This window comes from Chiloscyllium punctatum, chromosome 8 (genome assembly GCF_047496795.1).
Source record: "Chiloscyllium punctatum isolate Juve2018m chromosome 8, sChiPun1.3, whole genome shotgun sequence".
Lineage (NCBI taxonomy): Eukaryota > Metazoa > Chordata > Chondrichthyes > Orectolobiformes > Hemiscylliidae > Chiloscyllium > Chiloscyllium punctatum.
This window is the reverse complement of record NC_092746.1, coordinates 46,269,499-46,290,756: the sequence shown is the minus strand read 5'-3', so window position 1 is coordinate 46,290,756 and position 21,258 is coordinate 46,269,499. Positions and strand designations below refer to the sequence as shown.

The following is a 21,258-nucleotide window of genomic DNA, read 5'->3' as shown; positions in this document are numbered from 1 at the left end:
ATTGTGGATGATAAAGGTTGGACAGCTGTGCCAAGTCATGCCTGAAGATTGAACCAGGTGAACAAATTGCTGTCCAAAGTCCATATAATAAAAAAAACTTAAGATCTAGGAGCAGGAGTAGGCAATTCAACCCTCAGGCTTTCAGATTTTCTTTTCCTTGTCACTTATTTCTCAGGCAAAGGCAAAAGCAAAAGGCAACATTTGAAAATCACTGCTAGCGTTTGGTGTAAAGAGCAATTATTGTCAATATTTTGTTGATCAGCTGTTATTAAAGTTGGGGTAACAACAATCACAAGTCAAAATCATATTTATTATATTTTGAAAATGCATACATTTGTAGATGATTCTTGATTTCTGCAAAAGTAGGATGTATCAATAAATCCTGACTAAAGTCACTAATCTAGGAAGCGGAGCACGCTACAGGATCACATGAATCTCCAAGAATGGCAAATACAATATTTAAACTATTTGTCGTGAATTTTAAATACATCATGAGGAATACACACGGCAATAATTGGTGTTTACTATGTAATAGCATTGACAATTTATTTTCTGATGCTTTTGTTTTTCAGGGTGCACCTGGCAAAGATGGTGAAATTGGAGCACAGGGTCCTCCTGGTGTTGCAGTAAGTAGACAATTACACACATAAAACTATGCTACAGATCTTGGATGCAAAAGTAGATTTTAAAATGATGTTGTATGAATATTGATTAAACTTAATACTTCCTATATAATTCCTTTTTCTTTACATGAACAAAGTCTTTCATCAGCTTGAAATAAGTGGGTTAAGGCCTTGCTTTAAATAATGGAAAGGAATTGGATTCGTAGATACTAAAATATTTACATCCTAGTGCTCACATTTAATTTAATTTTGAAAATCTTAGCTTTTCTGGAGATTGTTATTTGAAATGTGATCATGTTTTCTTCATACTGTTTTATTACGTATTAATATACCTGATGTTACACAATAGATAAATTAATAATAAATTAATTTGACTTCAAAAGATTAATGCAATGTAAGTTTTAAATATTATGAGTGAATGAACTAACTAAATTATTTTAATTAATATTTTCCATTAACATGAATTTGAAAAGTAGATATAGTTATCACTCAGCAATTTGGTCAAATAAACATTTCAGTGTTCTTATTATTTAGGGCCCTACAGGTGCAAAAGGTGAAACAGGTCCAGCTGGCAGTGTTGGTTTCCAGGTATGTATTTGAAATTGAGTATCCTTTATGCACCAGATCCAACAAAATAGGCTAGCTAACTGAATTATAATACTTTCATGTGGAAGGGCAGATTAAAATGAGACATACAAATATGTCAAACAATTCTGCACATCTTACTGTAAAACACGGTTAGTTTGCAATCAATTCATATACTGATTTAAATTTAAAATAATTTTTTTTACAAATAATGGATGTTCCTACAATTACGTTGAAACGTGTCTAACCAATAGCACAAAATGTCCATAGCAATTTGTTTGAAATATCTTTTCCAAATTATAAATGAGTAACTGAGAGTTATTGAAGTCACTTTGTGATTAATGTGAATAACACGGTGTCAGAATGAGCTTCAAACAATGAATTAGGAATTACAAATATAGCATTGTAGTGGATTTATCACTGGACTACTTAACCAGAAGCATAGGCTAATGCTCGGGGGCTTGGTTTCAAAGTACCAACTGGTGGAATTTAAATTTAATGAAGGAAATTTGGAACTGAAAGCCAGAGTCTTAGTCATGACCATGAAAATATTAAATGTTGTAAAAATGCAGATGGTTCACCAATGTCTTTCATAGAAGGTAATCAACCATCCTTAGTAGGAATGGTCTATTTGTGACTCCCAGCCCACAGCATTGTGGATAACTCTTAACTGACTTCTAAAATGGCCAAGCAAGCTACTCAGTTCAAGGGCTAATAATGCTGGCCTGATTAGTGACTCACATATCTCTTCGATGAATTAAAGAGAAAGTATCAACAGCAAGCAGTTGGAGCCTGTAGTTAGCCAACCATGACCTATTCTATCTATCCTTTCAGCCCATGAACTAAACCTAGTTTCTGAAAGATATGGTATTTTGTGTTTTGTCCATCAAATAAATTACATGCATTACTGATAAATGTAATTCTTGCATTAAAGCAATTTCATTTTTAAATGTCTATACAACAGCATCTGCCAAGTGTTAAATTGATAATATATTCTCCTCTTGGTTAGTTGGATTTAAAAGATTTCTCATTTCATTAACCTTAAGCAAAAGCAGCAAATATTAATTTCAAATCTCAAAGTTTCAATTTTTGTCATTAATATTAGTATTCAAACATTTAACACATTCATAACAAGTTCCTCTCTTTATTAAAAATACTGGAGTAATTCCTTTTTGTGATAGTGAAGGGAAGGTGTTGGTATAAATTGATTAAGAAACGCATCCAACAATAATGTCTGCATTAAATTTTGTTTAAAATTTGACATAGTTTTGAGAAGAATGTAGAATGAATTAATTTTTTAAAATTTCTTTTTTGTTGTTGCTGGACAATAAAGCATTCTATAAATATGCACCACTTGTCTTGTCTGCCAACTGCACATTTCCACAACTAAAGTCCCATCGATCTGGTATTGAAGTACTAAAATGCATTTTTTTCTGTCACTGTAGGGAATGCCTGGACCTTCTGGTGCTGTTGGAGAGCCAGGCAAACCAGGTAATCAGGTAAGACAAATAATCATCTGCCAATTCCAAGACTTATCTGCTCTCCATATATGAACTTGAATAATCTGAAATGCCTTATTCAAAACTATGCCAATATGAACTTTGAAATGACAAATATTATGCCTTTGTTCAGAAATGTTGTAAAGATCAGCCCAGCAATTACATACCAATCAGTTTATCTTCAATGGCAGGGCAACTTCTCAAAACAATTATTTGGGAAGAATTAATATTGATATGGCGCAATGTGGATTGTTTCGGAAGAGTCAGCATGGATTTGTTAAGAGAAAATTGTGTCTAAATAATTTTCTGGAGCTTTTAGAAGAGGCAGCAAAGAGGTTTGATGAGGGAACAACTATTCTTGTTGTGTACATGGACATCCAGAAGGCATTAAATAATACAGCGAAATAGAACAGACCTGAGGGAAGTTACAGTTCATTGAATAAAAGGCACAGTATCAACATGGATACAAAATTGATCAAAGGATAACAAACAGAGAATAATCATTAATGGATTTTTTTGCGCTGGAAGGAGTGGAGTTCCTCAGGGCTGAACCCTCGATTTTCCAAATATATAAATGATTTATATCTTGGTGGGCAGGGAAGAGATTCAAAGCTTATGGCTAACACACAATTTAGAAGAAATGTAAACTGTAAAGTTTACAGTGTGGAAATTATGAAAGACATTGACAAATTAGTGGAGATGATTATTTAGCAGATGAAGTCCAATACAAGAGAGGATGCATTTTGATATAAAGAACATGAAGCAACGGTATAGAATAAAAGACAATCTCCTAAAGCAGGTTCAGAGAGACCTGGGTGTACATGTGCATAAATCATCAAAGGTGGCAGAACCAACAATAAAGCATACAATACCCTAGGCTTCATAAACAGGAGCAGAGTGCAAAAGCAGGGGGGGTCATGATGAATATATATAAGACTCTAATTATACCACATTCAGGAAGGATTTGAGATACTGGAGAGAGTGCAGAAGAAATTTACATGAACTGTTCATGGATGAAGCCCTTTAATTATGAAGAAAGATTGGAGACGTTGGGACTGTTTTCTTCGGGGAGGAGCAGGCTAAGAGGCATTATGATAGCTGCTTACAAAATCATGAGGGGTCTGGACAGAGTGGATAAGGAGGAGTTAATCCTACTTGTAAATGCAGAGGCCAGAGTTTTAAAATGATTTGCAAAAGAAACAAATGTGAAGTGAGAGAAACTTATTGATAGAGCAAATAGATAGACTCTAAATTGCAAATGTAGTGGAGGCAGGTAAAATTAAGGCATTCAAGGGAGGATTGGATAAATATTTAAATACAAACAAAAGCAAAGTTACAGGGAAAAAACCTTCTTCATGCTTTCAAATGCATCAACTGTGAAATTATATATCCAAAGGGCTAAATAGCATTCAGAAAATGTCTTCATAATGGGAAATTTTAGGTTTTTTTTCTTTTCTTTCCAGATTTTACTTTATAATTTTACTTATTACTGTCATTTCTCCACAGGGTCTCCGAGGTGATCATGGCAGTCCTGGTATTTCTGGTACAAGAGTAAGTTAAGTTTCTTTAGTTTTGCACTTTCAGCCTCTTTAATGTGATAACATCATATTTAAAGCATTGTGGTTCATATTTTCCTATTTAGGGCGAACGAGGTCCTCCAGGTGAACGAGGTGCTCCAGGTTCTCAAGGCATTCCTGGTGCTCGTGGTAGTAGTGGTGCTCCTGGCACTGATGGTGGAAAGGTAGGCTGAACTTAACTTTTTAAAACTTAAATTGCATCAATATTCAGCCCATGCTTTGATGTCAATTTCTTGAATTATTCAGGAATTTTTTTGAAATTATTTGAACACAAGTCACATTTTGCAAAGATAAAGTCACCATAATCCTACTGGACCATAGGGCTCTCTCTCAACTAGGCAAGACAGCTGATGGTTAGCACACCTTAGACAAAGGGAGAGTTGAGAATGATAGTCTTCCTCAGCTGATTTGGGAACTGAACCCTCACTGTTGGCATCACTCTGAATTGAAAGTCAGCCATTCAGGCAACTGAACTGACTGACCCACAACATATAGTAATAATATGACTGAAAGGGTCACTTACTTTATCCCATTCTTCAGCATAAAGGTCTTCAAATTTCATATCATCATCTGCCATATCAAAGCTGTGCTAGTAATGTGCTGCATGTCTTATTGACCATGAGGGAAAAGTTTCCTGGTCCCTGGAGGCAGGTTTTAGAATGAAACCAGAAAATGAGAGCATTGGGTCATTGACCTGACATGTTCCTACTTCTGGGTAGTCAGGCTGGTGGCAGTGTCAATGTAGTGCTGGCTATCTATTAATTAATTAAGTGCCTTAGTTGGGGAATTGGTGGATTCATTGCTGCCCCTTGGTATGAGAATGAATCCAGCTCTGTGGAAGTGGCCTAAGAACAGCAATCCAGTGGATTATAGGACCAAGAGGTTTCATATCTCAAGGTCAGGACTGTGAGGATGAAAGTTTGCAGCCACAGCTAACGCCAATTGGCTGGACAGTTTCCTTCCTCTGGCTTCAGTCTTTATTTTCAAAGCGTCATTCATTCATTCTTCTGAGGATGCTTCCATTTTAAGGTGCCTTTATGTTGAAACATGTCTAATAACATAAAATGTCCCTAGCAATTTAATTTTAAAAATCTTTTCCACATTATAAATGAGTAACTGAGAGTTGTTGCAGTCACTTGTGACTAATGTGAATAACATGGTGTAAGAATGAGCTTCACACAATGAAGTAGGAATTACCTATAGAGCATTATAGCGGATTCATCATTGGACTAGTTCAGCAGAAGCATAGGTTAATGCTCAGGGGTCCCCAGCTGCAACACTCAGTAAGGTTGCTGGTCTTCCTTTGATTGTATGTCTAGCCTCAAAAGCCAAACCATCATTCTTCAAGTGAAGTTGCTCGCCAGAAGATTATTGGGAATGAACAATACAGACTTACATGGGCTGGGGAATTGGAAATGGCACTAACATTTGAAAACAATCTATCAGCAGAAGATGCCATCATCAACCGTTCAGGGTAAACCTGGAATTAGCATCATTTATTTCTTAAATAAGGAGATTGAGATCTTATGCAGGAGCTTGAATTTCTTAGAAAGAGGTATCAACAGGTTTTCAGTGCTTTGTGTTGAGCATTGCATTAACTAACAGTCAAAAAAGTTACCTGTTAATCTTTATTCCTTTTAGGGGGAAGTTGGTTCTGCTGGTCTACATGGTCATGTCGGTGCCCCAGGTGCTCAGGGTTCACCAGGTGAAAGAGGTGGTGCTGGCACTCCTGGCATCAAAGGTGAAAAGGTAATTTTATAAAATATTGACAATCTTTTTTAAACAAATAGAAATATATATTTTCATTTTATTTTCAATGGTGCATAGATTTCTAATAGATTCACAATGTAACCTTCCATAGGCTTTACTGTCTTCATTAGAATGCACTACCACCAATTTAAATAAGAACTGTTAAAGCTCAGTCATATGTCTGTGCTTCATATTAGACACTTTATAATTATGGCTCATTCAATGTATTTCAACCTTTTTGTTTTTCTTTAATGATTTAAAGATAAATTATGTTTGAAGCATAAACAGAGGAAATTCAACTTATGGCTGGAAGACAGAATCCACAAACATGTATAACATTATTAGCTTTAAAATAATTTTTAAAATAATTCATCAAGATATTAAGCACCGATATGTGTTGCTATTTCTTAGAGCTGCACTATCTTGTATACCATCTAACTCTGATCATATGTTTTTAATAGGGCGATGTAGGTTCAGCAGGTCCTCAAGGAAGTCCAGGTCCAGACGGCACACGGGTAAGTGCCCCATAATTGTTCTCTGATTAAAGTTGTGGCTTATATTATTGTACCTGCCAGTATACATCAATCAAACCTGAACTTATCTTTCACTTTATCTAAACCTTTTCAAATTTCTTGCTCATAGGGTCTTCCTGGTCCTGGTGGTCCTCCTGGCCCCAGTGGTCCTCCTGGTGATAGGGTAAGTTTCTGAAGCTTGCTTAATCTTTCTAGTAATGGCACCAGCATCCATGTTGTCTGTTGCTGTTTTTGTTATTCACATACATATCACCATTTTCTCATTAACAGAGCTCATAATTTTTTTTTACATCTATAACGTTTTGTAATCATCAAAGTCTTTTCTTTTCAGGGTGACTCTGGTGCTGCTGGTCACCCTGGTCCAGCTGGTCCTCGTGGTCTTCAAGTAAGTAAAATAAAAGCAATATGTGGTAAAATGAATTTCTATTCTATCTAAGCTTCTATTGTTTTATTTTTTCTAATCATGCTGTCAGTTGTCGATAATGCAATGAAGAAAATGCCTGTTGTAGTTAAACGTAATAACAGTGACACATTTCAATCAGCCTCCAATGTGAGAAGAAGTATGGACAATACAACTATTTGGTTTTGTCTTTCTCTGCCTAGGGTGAACGTGGTGAAGCTGGTCGTACTGGTCCCCCTGGATTTGCTGGTCCAGCTGTGAGTTTCAAAACTTTTATCTTACTTTAAATACTTTTACACCTTTTTAAAAACATAAGCTCTTAAAAATGCTTAATGCTTTCTTCTATTAAAGGGTGCAGATGGACATTCTGGAGCTAAAGGTGAGAAAGGTGTGACTGGTTCCAAAGGAGAGGTCGGTCCTGCTGGTCCTGTTGGTCTACCTGGTGCCGCTGGTCCTGCAGTAAGTATCCTGACCTAAAGTCATTCAATTAAAAAGTAATTCTACCTTAACTAATTGACAATTCATTCTCAAACACTTTACTTTTTTGTATCAATGTCATGTTTAAAATGATATAAATCATCTGGCATTAAAATGGGCAGTGGCCAAGCATAATACATCTCTGTACAATGTTCTGCCACTGCAATTCACATTACTCGAACTAGAACAGTGGTAAACAACAGAAAAGTTCTGCCTGAACTGTCTAAACTATAAGACCATTTTGATCCACCTTGAGATGCCTTTGGCTGAGGATGAAACATTAGCTGGAATATGATTCTAAGGACACAGAAATAAATTAAGATGCACAACTTACCTGTACAAAGTTATGCACAGCATATGATTTAGATTGATACCCAGACAAATGCACAGTTGTCTTATGTATGCCTCAATACCTTATCTATGGTATTTACCCTTTCATACTTATACTTGAATGATCTAAAGAGTTTATATTTTGAAGTTAGAAATCTTTCTAAGTGGAGAAACAGGATGTGAATTTCGTTCATGTTAATTCAGAATTATTCTGTAAACTTTGAATCCCACAGTTTTGCTATTTTTGCATAATGCTCAATTCTGTGCCCCATAATGAGCATACCACAGCAGAATTTGACAGCGTTAACCTTGTCCAATGCCTTTTTATTGTACTAGAGGCTCACTTAGATTACAAAATTTGTATATATCACTTCAGTACAGCTGTTTCCTGGGTAATTTCACTGGAACAACATGGGCTAGGGGCATTGATGAAGAGAATATATGAAGAGAGTGATACCGCTGAATTGCACAATGGTGGTATCCATATATGTACCTGGTTTGCCAGTCAGAGAAAGGAATAAGTGAGCAAAGTTGGTATCTGTAGGTGAGTTCTTGGCAATACATGAGTTATATAAAGGTCACCATTTCAACTATCATCCATGGAGGCTAGATTTTCCTCTTCAGTGCTATCATTAGCAAAGATCTCATGTGCAGGAATTCCACTTCCTGTTCGGATTCATCACTGACTCCAGTGGACTTTCTTCTACTAGGCTGAATTGAAATATATGGGTAGCTCCCCCATGGGGCTCATAAGGGACAATTTCCCCTTCTGTGGAGGTGGCAAGAAAGGGAGATAATGTGGTGTGCTGGCCTTGCAGAGAAATTTATCTCCTTCTCTCCCCATAATTCCAATGACTTTTGCTGTTCTTGGCCATGCTGTATCCAGGTATACAATTGATCTTCAATCAGCAGATAAATGAGATCTCCTGAGGTCTCGCAATTTAACTACAAATCTGCAAGGGCCAATATACTTGATGCTTCAGGCTCTGCCTCCTGTGTTAATTTTGAACACAGGCTCTCCACTAATATTTCATGCTGTTCTTTCACGACCAGTTGTGACGTAAAGGGTAAAGGGTACACCTGTTGCTTAATTGTTTTTAAAGTCCTGGCTTGCTTGTCCAACCTGATCTTTTATCGGAATAGAGCAGTTATAAATAAAAATTCAATCCAGCACACATGCAAAGCAAATAGTAGTCCAAAATTGTCCAATTTGGATTTTGACACAGCTATATCCAGGTGAAATTAAATGATCAGATGCACTGTTTTCAATCTTCTCAAGGGAGGTGATATGTGTCTTCTGCAATACTCAGGAAATGAGCTGTTTGTAACTATCTTGTGCAATATTTGTTATCACAATGTACAATTCTATGTTCAGAATTATTTGTATTTCTTTTCTTAGGGTCCTGCTGGAGCTTCTGGTCTACAAGGACCTGTTGGTTCAATTGGACCATCAGTAAGTTAAATATTAATTATACTACAAACATTTATTTGAATAAATTGGGCCTATATTCTCTGGAGTTTACAAATACAAGAGGTAATATCATTCAAAAATGAATAATTATTTGAGGATTTGACAGAGTAGATCTACAGGGTTTTTTTCCCCCTTTGAACTAAGATTCAAAGACTCAGGATAATCCATTCAGCTAATTAGAATTGAGATAAAGAAACATTTATTTGCTGAGAGGTTGTGAATCTTTAGAATTCTGAACACCAGAGGGTCATGAGTCTTCAATCAGTGAGCCAAAACCAAAACTAAGATGGAAACATTTGGGCACTTAAGGGAAATGGAGAATAATGTGGAGAAATGGACCTGATGTAAAAGTTCTCCCATGATCTTTTCCAAAGACGGAGTTAGCCATGGGGTGGTTGGGCGTAATGTTGCTCTTACTTCATTTGATCAATTTGTGAAATGTGGCTTGGACTATAAATGGCTAATTTCAGCAACTGCTTTACTTTTCCTAGGGTTTTACAGGTTTCCCAGGCCCAGCCGGGAGAGCAGGTGCTCCTGGTCCAGCAGTAAGTACTTTTTCTTCTAGCATTTCTTATCTGCACCTCTCTCTGAATGAGCAAAGTATTTGACTTTGACACTGTGATTAAACCAATGAACAACATGCAATAGCTTAAGTTAATGTAAGCAATTATAACTGCTTCTGGTGAATATAGCAATATGTGTCTGTCTCCACACAGTGATAACTTTAGGATAGGATGGTTAAAAATATCAAATCTAGAAGGTTTATTCTACAAAGTCAAAATCAGTATCAATAGTACATGATGATAAATCAGTGTTTAATTAAATATATTTGTTCTGATGGTAATTACGAAAGATACGTTGATTGAATATTTCACTATTTGTAGCAATCCTCAGCATCATTTGTCAACTTAATTCACTATATCTAAATTTTCAACCAATAGGGATTGAGTTAAGGTCGTACAGATATTGAAGTCTTCCTGCCTGTAATGAATTTTCTCTTGGGTTAAACTGTTAACCTAAATACCACAACAAAAGAAGATTCATGTCAGGGTGGAAGAAGAAAGATAAGTTGCATGAGGAGCGAGTGCCAACATCAGGTTTCTTGTCAAGAAATGAAATATTACAGATATATAAAATCTGAAACAAATGTAGAAAATACTAGAAGTTCTCAGCTGGTAGTTAGTATCTGTAGGGAAAGGAAGGTAAGCTCAACATTTCAACCCTATGATTTTTTTGTCAATTCTGCTATCAGATCATAAACTTGGAATATTGGTCTTATCTTCCTTTTTGCACTGATGTTATGCAATCTGCAGTGTTTCCAGTATCTGCATTTTTGTTTTATTAATTTCAAAGTTCCTGTTCCTGCTTAAAATATTGACTTTGCTAAATAATCATGGAGTTGACTGTACAAATTTCAGATTGTTTTGAGACCATATTGTAAAGATGTCATCCAATAGCAGAGGAGGCCCATATGTATTTTTGTTTTGGAATACATACTCTGAATGTGTGTCTTAGAGTATACCCCTCTGGCAACTTTATATGACAAGAGATGAACAATAGATAATAAGCAAGCATCAGAAGTTTTAATAAAGAATATAAATATGTGATTAATGCATTTTTATAGGGTCCACAAGGTCCCCAAGGTCCAGCTGGTCCAATTGGTAATCCTGGCCCACAAGGTCCAAGAGGTGATACAGGTCCACAAGGTCGTTCAGGTTCATCAGGTCCTTCTGGGCTACAAGGTATTCCTGGAGAGAGGGGTCCCTCTGGTGAATCAGGTCCTGCTGTAAGTTACTTTGAACCAGTAGTAAACTAGCTATTAAAAGGATGTATAATTATAATTTTCATTACTTCACTCAATAAACATTGTCCACTTTTGGTAATATTTCTGTACAGGGTCCTCCAGGTTCTGGTGGTCCTCAAGGCTTCCTTGGTTCAGCAGGTGCACTCGGTCTTCCAGGTGCTAAAGGTGAATCTGGTCTCCCAGGTGTCTCAGGTCCTCCTGTAAGTGTCTCATTTCATAACGTAGTACATTCTTAAACAATTTGGTTAATTAGTCTCGGGGTATGTTCAAACATTTCATAAATCTGCTTGGAACAAATACAAAAAACTATTATCCAGATCCTAATAAAATTCAAATTTAAAAACACAAGAATTCCCATCAAGAAAGTAGATGGGAAAGTTATCCCCTAAATATGCCAGTACAAGTTTGTGACAGGTTGTTGGTTTTGCATATACACCTTTAAGGTAATTGTTGCAAGTTGGGTTATTCTTCACCACTGGGTTTAGAGTGGGTTGTTTTGTCTTTGAGCTCTCTGGTGCTGTCTTCTACTAGAGCAAATAGAACACAGAAGGGACAATTTTAACTCTTTCAGAACCCATCTACTTACACAAAGTTAAATTCAGAACTGATTCTTAAATGTTTAAGTTGGAAATATGGAATTTCTTGAGCAAAAAAAAACATTGATAGGTAACCCTAGCTGGGAAATCATGAATTGACAGTCTAATCTTCTCCCCTTCATGGATAGAAAATCAGGGGCTGTGAGCCTGAAATTCCTTGAAAAATACTCTCTGCATTCCTTTCTGGGAATTCCTGACTACAGAATCAGCCTGTACATTTACTTTCAGTTATTTTAGCTGTACTACTGTTGCTATTAATATCCAGAATAAAATAGCCACTTTTTCACTTGTGTTGAACCATTCTGGTATGTGGTCTAAGAAGAAAGATCAATCTGAAATTGCAATATGAAATGTCAGTATCGATTTTTTAAAATGCTTTCAACATCTGTTGTCTTGGAACTTGTGATGAAACAATATATTAAGAACTATATTCTGCTAATTTAGCAATCAAGGATTAGGTTTTTTTAGCAGTAAACTTGTTGTGGCTTTCACTGTTTGGCATTGATAGTGGACAACTATTTATAAAATCCAACTCTTAAGTCACAGTGGCCGTGATATTTCATGAACATGTTCCTGGTGTCTTATCACAATTTCAGTAGAGGACTAACAACAGACTATAGAGATAATATGTAAACAGCTGTTCATCTGATTTCTTCTGGGAGACAGCTTAGAATCTCTGCAGAATTTCTTTTGAACTGAGTGTTGTAACGTTATTTTTATTTATGAACTATCATACTTTCTGAGTGAAGTGATCTCACTCAGATACTTCTTCTGTACTTAATCTTATTTGCTATTAATTTCTAGGGTTCACCTGGTTCAACTGGTCCTGCAGGGGCCCATGGACAACGTGGTCCTGCCGGTGCAGTTGGTCCTAGTGGTCTGACTGGTCAACATGGTGAAAATGGCCGTGATGTAAGTAATTAAATAGACCACTGTTGTCAATGTTTTATTATGTACATGATACTCTGGATGAGTAAATTATATATATACATTTCATGATCATGTTTTATTCTTTCTTTCACTTTTAAGGGAAATCCTGGCAGTGATGGTCCTCCTGGACGTGCTGGTCTTCCTGGATCTAAGGTACGTGCAGTTCTAACATCTATCCTTAATAAGTTTATAGGTTTTGAATGAATATGACTTATCTTCATGAATTTTTGTTTTCTGTTTCTCTTACATTCAGGGTGAACGTGGTGACCCTGGTAGGATTGGCCCTGCTGGTGCTGTTGGTCAACCTGGTGCTCACGGTTCTGCTGGTCCTGTTGGTAAATCTGGCAACCGTGGTGAGGCTGTAAGTTTATGGTTTTATTTTCCTTTTAGTCAAAGCAGTGTGTAATAGTGAGCTGATGTTCCACATTTTGTTAATTAAAAATAAAAATACTTCTTTGTTTTCTTTTACGTTAAGGGCATTGCAGGTTCAACTGGTCCTGTTGGTCAAATGGGTCCAAGAGGTCTTGCTGTAAGTACATTTTAAGTTGCTGTAGTATCACTCATATTAAGACAGAAAGGTTAGATGATTTAAGCTTAAATATGTCTCCTATGCTCAAAAATAAACAACCATTTTGCGGGCAGTCAAGAGTGCTTTGGATGACCTTTTAAAAGGGGTAGTGTGCAAGGTTGTTTGAAAGTGTAAGAGGATAGCACTAAGGTATGATGCTCATTTGGAGAGGTGGTGCACTATGTATGGAATGAATGGACTCCTCCTGTATGGGAACAATGCTGTGTGATGCAATTCTTTGAAGTGCTGTGGAGAGTAAAAGGTTTGGAGATGAGGATCTTATGTTGCGTTGGATTTCTGGAGGTTTGCCAGAGGAGCAGAAAGAGTTGCATCTGTAACAAATTGCATCTCGAACTTTGGCAATGTGATATCATGGAATGGGTTTTTTTAATTCTGCCACCTCACTTTTCACTGCTAATCATCAAAGGATATCCACTTACAATGAAAACCTTCCCTGGATTTTGTACCAGAATTCCTCTCCAACAGAACAGTCTGTAGGAACAGGGCAAAGACAGCAAAGAAGAGTAGGAAGGTTATATATACTTCACTTATACAGGACACTCATGAGACAGCTTCTGGAGTACTATGTATAGAATTGGTACGCTTATTTAAGAAAGGTAGAGAGTACATTGGAGGCGGTTTAGACAATGTTTACTGGACTAATATCTGGAAGGGCAGGTTGTCTTATGAGGAAAGATTGAATAAGTTAGCTTGCTTCTGCTGAAGTTTAGAAGAGTATGAGGCAACTTGTTTGAAATATATAAAATCCTAATAGTCTTGTCAAGTTAGATGTGGAAAGGATGTTTCCGCTGATGGGTGAATCTAGAACGAGGGGCCACTTTTGAAAAATTCAAGGGCTACCCATTTAAAACAACAATGAGGCTTGTTTTCTCTTTCAGAGGATTATGAGTCTTTGGAACTCTCTTCCTGATAAGGTGGTGGAAGCAGATTCCTTGAATATTGCTGGGTCATAGATTGATCAATTATTTTTACACATGGTTGGAAGGTTACCAAGGTTGGCAGAATGGGATTTGAGGTTACAGTAATATCAGTCATGATCTTATTGAATGGCAAAGCAGACTGGAGGGGCTGGATAGCCTATGCCTGTTATTGATTCATATGTTTGTAATAGGTGAGTATTCTTTGTACTGCAAAGAACCCAACAACTATGTCCAGAGCTACAGCTTTACCCATTACTGATAGAAATAGACACCCAGTGAAGGTCTTACTGTGTAATTATTTTTCTATTTCTTTCTCACACAGAATGAATCACTAAATAAATTAATTATTCTGTTTGTAGGGCCCACAAGGTCCACGTGGAGAAAAGGGTGAAACTGGCTTCGGTGGCTCCAGAGGCCTGAAAGGATTGCGTGGACCCGGTGGTTTGCAGGGTCTTCCTGGTGTTTCTGTAAGTAATCCCAGTGATTCCTGAGTATTCCCCCTTTTCAAGTTTTTTTTTTCCCCTCCTGTTTTCAGTGATAAAATTCCTAATTGATTACTTTTCCTGTCCAGGGCATTTCTGGTGAACCTGGTGGTCATGGTCCTGCCGGTCCTGCTGGCCCAAGGGTAAGGAAAGAAATAGCTGTTTCAGATTCAAAGAATTAGTCATTTGCAATTTAGAGCAGCACACTAACAATGAAAAAAACTGCTCTATTCGTTCTATCCAGGGCCCATCTGGACCTTCTGGTCCTCCTGGTAAAGATGGTTCATCTGGACATGCTGGTCCTATGGGTCCAGCTGGTCATCGCGGTCGTCCTGGTGATGTTGGTCCTATGGTAAGTTGAAACTTATAAGCAGCTGAGTGTACTTTAATTGTTTTTTTAAAGTTTGCATTTGAGGACAATTTCACTAGTGCTTGTATGGCATAATGAAATATGACAGTACACAGAATTATCCAGTTTAACCAACTTCTTATTCGCTACTTAAACCTCCACCTACCTTTCAATTAAAGATATTACCTTAACCTTCTTTTCTTTCTCCTTCATATCCTTGTATAGCTTACCCTTAAATCCATCTACACTATTTGCTTCAACTCTCCTACTGCTAGCAAGTTCCACGTTCTCACCACGCTTTAGTTAAAGGCATTTCTTCTGAATTCCTAGTTGGGTTTCTTTGAGACTTTCTTATATACAAGGTTCATAGAAATGCTCTTCCCTAAAATAGGTAGCTTTCGTTATATTTGCACTCAAGACCTTTCATAATTTCAAATATTTTTGTTAGGTCACCTTCAGCTGTCCTTATTCAAGAGAAAAGAGATGCAACCTTTCAATCCTAGTCTGACATTTAGACCCATGCATTTCTGGGCTTGGAGCAGGATGGTGTTGTCTGCTTATTAAAGGATGTTTTCATCATTTTGGAGGGATTAAATGCAATTTGAAATATTCAAACATGGAGTTTCAGAAAAGAATATGGAGAGGACATCATATTTAAGAATTTGAACAGGGGTTAGAAATGGGATGGTTAATGCAAGGGAATGAACTGAAAAGACAGGGAGCAGGTGCAGTCACAGACTGAAGAAAGCAGTAAAGATATCTTGGTGTCAATAACCTTATCATACTTGGGAGGTTAACAGAGAATGAAGATTTCAAATGGAAGAAAAAATGGAACAAAGTGAGATGTTTAAAGAAGGAGAAAGTGTCAGAGGCAGAAGCAGTGAAGCCAATGTGTGATCTGGTGATAACCAACACATCCCAGCGCAGCAATCTTGAGGGTACAAATGGTGGAAGATGTATCAAGTCATGCAATTTCATTAGGGAAGGTGTCATCATCCCTTAACCAATTTCAGTTAAGGCTGTGATACCAAAGCAATTCGTTACAATAGGTTCATAGATAGCAAGAACCTAGTTCATTTGTGTGAACTGCCCTGGAGTACTGTGCATCTGCCTCATTCGGGTATTTGATCACCCAGACATTGATAGACAGTTGAACTTGTTGAACAGATCGACAGACATATCATCTTAAAACTGTAGAATGATCTGAAATTATTGTCAGTAGAATTGTATAATGATTGCGGAGAATCATATACAAGCAATTTGTGATAATAAGAAGAGTCAACTTCAAGAAGGCAAATGACTTGTAAACCTTGTATTTTTTAGGGTCCCCCTGGCCCACCAGGTCTTCCCGGTTTCCCAGGCGTTGCTGGCAGTCATTATGAAGTGAGCTACGATCATGAGTATTATAGAGCTGACCAACCAGCTGCAGTTAGAGAGAAAGATATTGAGGTTGATGCCAAACTGAAAGTTCTGACCAATCAGATTGAGAACATCCGCAGCCCTGAAGGCTCAAAGAAAAACCCTGCTCGCTCATGTCGTGACCTGAGCCTCAGCCATCCAGAATGGAAGTCAGGTATGTTTGTGTGCAAAATGACTATGCCTTTTATGTTTAAAAACAAGTCACTAAATATACCATGTAGAATGGTACATTATAACTTAAGGTCATAATGTTAATCTCTGATTCATGCTGAGTGAGCTAATTCAACCATTGGGGAAAGATTATACTTGGTTCCCATCTTTAGTCTAGAAAAGAGGAAAGTTTGCCAACATTCTAATTCCCAATTGTTATTCATTGATCTGTGTTGGAAAATTATAGATATCAGATGATAAGTTAATTATGTTTCATTATGATTTTTGCTACCTTTTGCTCACAATCATCATGTAGCTGTCACATGAAAAATTGCCAATTCAACAAGGTGTCATGGGACTGATAACACAGACAAAATTAAAGAAATTGGAATGAAGTTTTATTTTAATTCATTCAAGAAATGTGCACACTGCTGGTTAGGCCATTATTTAACGACCATCCCTAGTTGCCCTTTAGAAGCTGGTAATGAGCTACCTTCTTGAACTGCTGCAGTCCATTTGGAAGTAAAATTCATTTATACGTTATTTCTATCCCTTCAATAGGAACTACAACTAAAATTTTAGCTGCCTAGTTTTGAGTAATGGAAAAATAAGATGAAAATCTTATTTTATGCCTTATTAAATTCTAGAATGTTTAATCTATAAACTGTGAATTTCAGATCCATTTATGAAAAGTATGTTTCAGATTTCTGTATCTGCTTTGTAAGTTTTGAGAGGAGTTAATTATGATGTGTTGCTCCAGCAACAAGAAAAGCCTGATTGCTGTACTTTCCCCAATTTAGGATACTATTGGATCGATCCTAATCAAGGATGTATCATGGATGCCATCAGAGTTTACTGCGACTTCACATCAAGAGAGACTTGTGTACATGCCAACCCAGATATCATCGAACGCAAGAACTGGTGGAATAGCAAGACTCCTAAAGAACAGAAACATGTTTGGTTTGGTGAAACTATCAATGATGGTGTGCAAGTAAGCCCAATTCAGATCTAAATTATGAAGAATATTTAACCCTTTGCAAAACGTGTCTATGCAACATATTGCAATTTTGGGAGATAGTTATCTTACCTTGACTCTCTTTGTTCTAGTTCACTTATAATGATGAACATATCACCCCATTTGTTATGGGTACCCAGCTGACCTTCCTGCACCTGCTCTCCAATGAAGCCTCACAGAATATCACCTACCATTGTAAGAACAGTGTGGCATACATGGATGAGAAGACTGGAAGCCTTAAAAAGTCCATTATCCTGCTTGGTTCCAATGATGTTGAACTCCGAGCTGAAGGTAACAGCAGGTTCACTTACAGCGTTCTGGAAGATGGATGCACGGTAAGTTCTGGCCACATGTTTTATTACTAGTTGAGTTAAATACACTCATTGTTGCTGGAAGTACAGTAGTGTAGCACCACAATCTCCAGAAGACAAATTGTAAACACTGCTGCAGCCTTTTTCACTGGTGGATACTTTTCCATGCCCCTAACCAATGGTCCTGCAAATGCAATTCAACAGCATAGAAAGTACCATACAGATTCTATTCCAAATTAAATATTGCATGGTTTACATACGTGTGGCATAATGGCATTGAAAAAACTGATCTTTACAGAGTTTTATAGGGAACATAACTGAACTCAGAACTTCCAGTAAAGGTTCTAAAAGTAGGATACTGCTGTTCTTTATCCTACACTGATTAACTTCTTTTTTGGTCTCTTAATAAAATCATCCTTTAAAGTAATTTAATTGAACAATGAAAATTTGAACTTAAAGTCACAACTATTTCAATATTCATCTCAATCACAAACTTCTCACTACATCTACACATCTGTTCTTTTCATCCAGTTGCATTAATCAAAGCACTTGCAGTGAAACCTATACATTAAACTCTGCTCCTTCTTAATGTCCCATTACTCTGAGCTTTTTTTATCATCTAATCATGGAAATTGTGGGGGTATCTTCACAGAGATCTGTATGGCAAATTAAAATGAAAATCAAATGTTGAGCACTTTCTGCATTCATTAAATATATGCTGTAAAACGAAGCATCCTAATCACACAAAGAAACTGCAAAATATAAAACTGTGTATAAGCAAACTTGTACTTATATTAGCATGCTGTTGGTACCACCAATAATAAACACTCTAAGTGAAAATGATCTACATGTATGTTTGAAACCTTTAATAGATTAATAGCACGAAAGTGCAATAGGACCTTGTAACATTTAGAAGGATATTTTAAATACATTTCTCTACCTATTCTATTATATGTTGAATAAGGAACAAGAATATAACCCTGCACAGTGGTTAGCACTGCTGCCTTCACAGCAGCAGGGACCTGTATTCAATTCTAGCCTTGGGTGATGTAGAATTTCTACATTCTCCCCATGCTGGTTTCTGCTGGATGTTCTGGTTTCCTCCCACAGTCCGAAGATTAGGTAGACTGGCCAAGATAAAATGGGTGAGGGCCTGAATTTGGATGTGATGCTCTTTAGAGGGTTGTTGCAGACTCAAAGGACTGGCCCCTTTCTGCGCAGTAGAGATTCTATGTAAATTAAACCAAATGTGTCAATAAAATACTCCTTCCAAATATGTACCTAACGATTTTGCTGTGATTTTAATATCAGAAGTAGAGAAAGGAGGGCCAAAATAAATGTCAACTGCCATCTCCTTCCTCCTCTGCATTGCCACTCTCCTCTATACCACCACAACCCCTGACCCAGTCTTGGCAATTTCAGCTCCTCGATCCCAACTGCACGTGCTTGATCAGTTACTCATTCAAATCCAACGACAGTTGCAGCAGTATGGGAGTGGAATCTCAGATGAGCAGCAATAAACTCATTCCTTTTCTAATCTGTTTAATTTAGAATGCAAAAGAAACCCTACCAATTACAACCCATGTCATCTTTATCTTTCTTTCAAGCAGAAATGCATGCCGTCTAATTAACCCTTTATTCTGTTTCACTTGTAACAGAAACATTCTGGTGAATGGAGTAAGACAGTCATTGAATACAGAACACAGAGAACATCTCGCTTGCCATTTATGGACATTGCACCTATGGATATTGGTGGCCCTGAACAAGAATTTGGTTTGGACATTGGCCCAGTCTGTTTCAAATAAATGAACTTGAGCTAAATTAGAATACTCTCCGCATTTTTTCTTTTATTTTTTACTGAATGCTGATTCATTCCATGTCTTCTGCTCATCCACTTGCTTAAGTTCTGGGCTTAAAGAGAAGTAGGAAGTCCAAAATAAAAAATGAACATTGTTTTCTCCATGCAATTTTAATGCAGTTCCCAACAACTTGGAAATTTCAAGAGATTATTGCAGGTGAAATCTTGCCCTGAAGGTTTAAATCACGAATAATGGAAAGTAAATAAAAGAACGTGAAAATGAGTGTCATCTGTAGTCTTGAATATTTTTCAAAAGAGGAAGTTTAAAACCACAGCTTCCCAAGGTTTAAACTACCTCATATACTTAATTTAAAGTATTAAACACATAATTTCTTTCTCAACGTTAACTGTGGTACTTGGGGTTCAAATCATTTTGTAAAGGTGCTAAGTGGTATTGAATTGTGCAGATACCGTACTTGAAGTACTGACTGTGGTGCTAAATGAATGTCCCATGCCATCATTGAGACTGTCACAATGTGAGGCCACATCTCCAGTGCTGTATAAAGTTGTACAGTAGTTTTATTTCTTAGTAAACTCCATTCATTATTACCACGGAATCCTCTTGTCTCTTCCCAAACTAAACATGTGGATAACTTCCTTGCCATTTCCATCTCATTACTTCAGGTGTTCATGCTTTTAGCCATGCACTTTCACTCCAACTGAATGGAAAAAGGAGGCGACAGTTCTAAAATCAAAATAATAAAAACTAAAAATGTTCCTATTTTGTATATGTGACAAGTGAGATGTTTTAATAATTGTGAAATAAAGCATGAAAATGTTCTGAAGTAACTTGTTTCATGACTGTGGTTCATGTTACAACTTTGTAAAATGGAAGTACCCTCAGTCTCTACTTTCCATATAGACAGAGGTGTAGATTGTTCGGATGTCGCCACCTTTCTCATATAGAGACCTAAGATCGTCTTCGATCCAGGGACTGGCAATAAACGCCTGGTGTTGCCAGTACCTGCCTGAAGTCACACTTTTGTGTAACTCACATTGGTATTCAATGTAAATTTGCTTTAAAGAGTAGAGAAAGAAATGAATACAGTAAAACATCCATTGTGAAATTGGGATGGGGAACAACCATTGTTTGGGAACAATGGATGTAATTTGGGGACCACCATTAGAAGCAATTTGTCAACTCATTCTGCTCCCGCAAACTGTGCTGCAGCTAATCTTATTAAAGGACAAACTGGACAAATCCTTTAATAAAAGCAAAACACTGCACAAGCTGGAGATCTGAAATAAAACCCACAAATGCTGGAGAATTCACCAGGTCTGGCAGCATCTGTGGAGAGGGAAAGGGTTACCTTTTCATATCAAGTAAATAACTTTTCATTTTAAAAGTCTTTTACCTGTCTCTCAATGAGCAGATAGTTTATTTATGTTTGGAAGTAAGCAGCCTGAAACCTCTTATTGGTCCTTGCTAAAACTTCGGCTCTGTCCCTCCTACCCACATCCTCACAGCAACTGGATTGTCTTGATAGCTTCTTTACTGTAATTACCCCAGCTCCTGATCCTGAAATCTGAACTGTGTTTCAGACTCTGGCCTTACTATTTCCCCCTGCTCCCAACCTGACCTTTTAGGAAC

General features: G+C 37.1%; 1 protein-coding gene across 2 annotated transcripts in view; it reads left to right on the top strand.

Annotated features, from left to right (window-relative positions):
- col1a2 (collagen, type I, alpha 2) overlaps positions 1-20,452 on the top strand; it is a 50,377-nt gene extending 29,925 nt beyond the window's left edge. For both annotated transcript variants that reach the window (XM_072575480.1, XM_072575479.1), the window contains exons 27-52: positions 573-626; positions 1,158-1,211; positions 2,654-2,707; positions 4,214-4,258; positions 4,350-4,448; positions 5,926-6,033; positions 6,495-6,548; positions 6,676-6,729; positions 6,898-6,951; positions 7,170-7,223; positions 7,318-7,425; positions 9,173-9,226; positions 9,736-9,789; positions 10,869-11,030; positions 11,141-11,248; positions 12,449-12,556; positions 12,674-12,727; positions 12,828-12,935; positions 13,050-13,103; positions 14,443-14,550; positions 14,655-14,708; positions 14,810-14,917; positions 16,238-16,487; positions 17,284-17,474; positions 17,591-17,833; positions 19,468-20,452. In XM_072575480.1, the coding sequence (XP_072431581.1) occupies positions 573-626; positions 1,158-1,211; positions 2,654-2,707; positions 4,214-4,258; positions 4,350-4,448; positions 5,926-6,033; positions 6,495-6,548; positions 6,676-6,729; positions 6,898-6,951; positions 7,170-7,223; positions 7,318-7,425; positions 9,173-9,226; positions 9,736-9,789; positions 10,869-11,030; positions 11,141-11,248; positions 12,449-12,556; positions 12,674-12,727; positions 12,828-12,935; positions 13,050-13,103; positions 14,443-14,550; positions 14,655-14,708; positions 14,810-14,917; positions 16,238-16,487; positions 17,284-17,474; positions 17,591-17,833; positions 19,468-19,614 (2,541 nt within the window). In that variant the 3' untranslated portion in view covers positions 19,615-20,452. The remainder of the gene's footprint in view (positions 1-572; positions 627-1,157; positions 1,212-2,653; positions 2,708-4,213; positions 4,259-4,349; positions 4,449-5,925; positions 6,034-6,494; positions 6,549-6,675; positions 6,730-6,897; positions 6,952-7,169; positions 7,224-7,317; positions 7,426-9,172; positions 9,227-9,735; positions 9,790-10,868; positions 11,031-11,140; positions 11,249-12,448; positions 12,557-12,673; positions 12,728-12,827; positions 12,936-13,049; positions 13,104-14,442; positions 14,551-14,654; positions 14,709-14,809; positions 14,918-16,237; positions 16,488-17,283; positions 17,475-17,590; positions 17,834-19,467) is intronic.
- Positions 20,453-21,258: the final 806 nt, after the last annotated feature.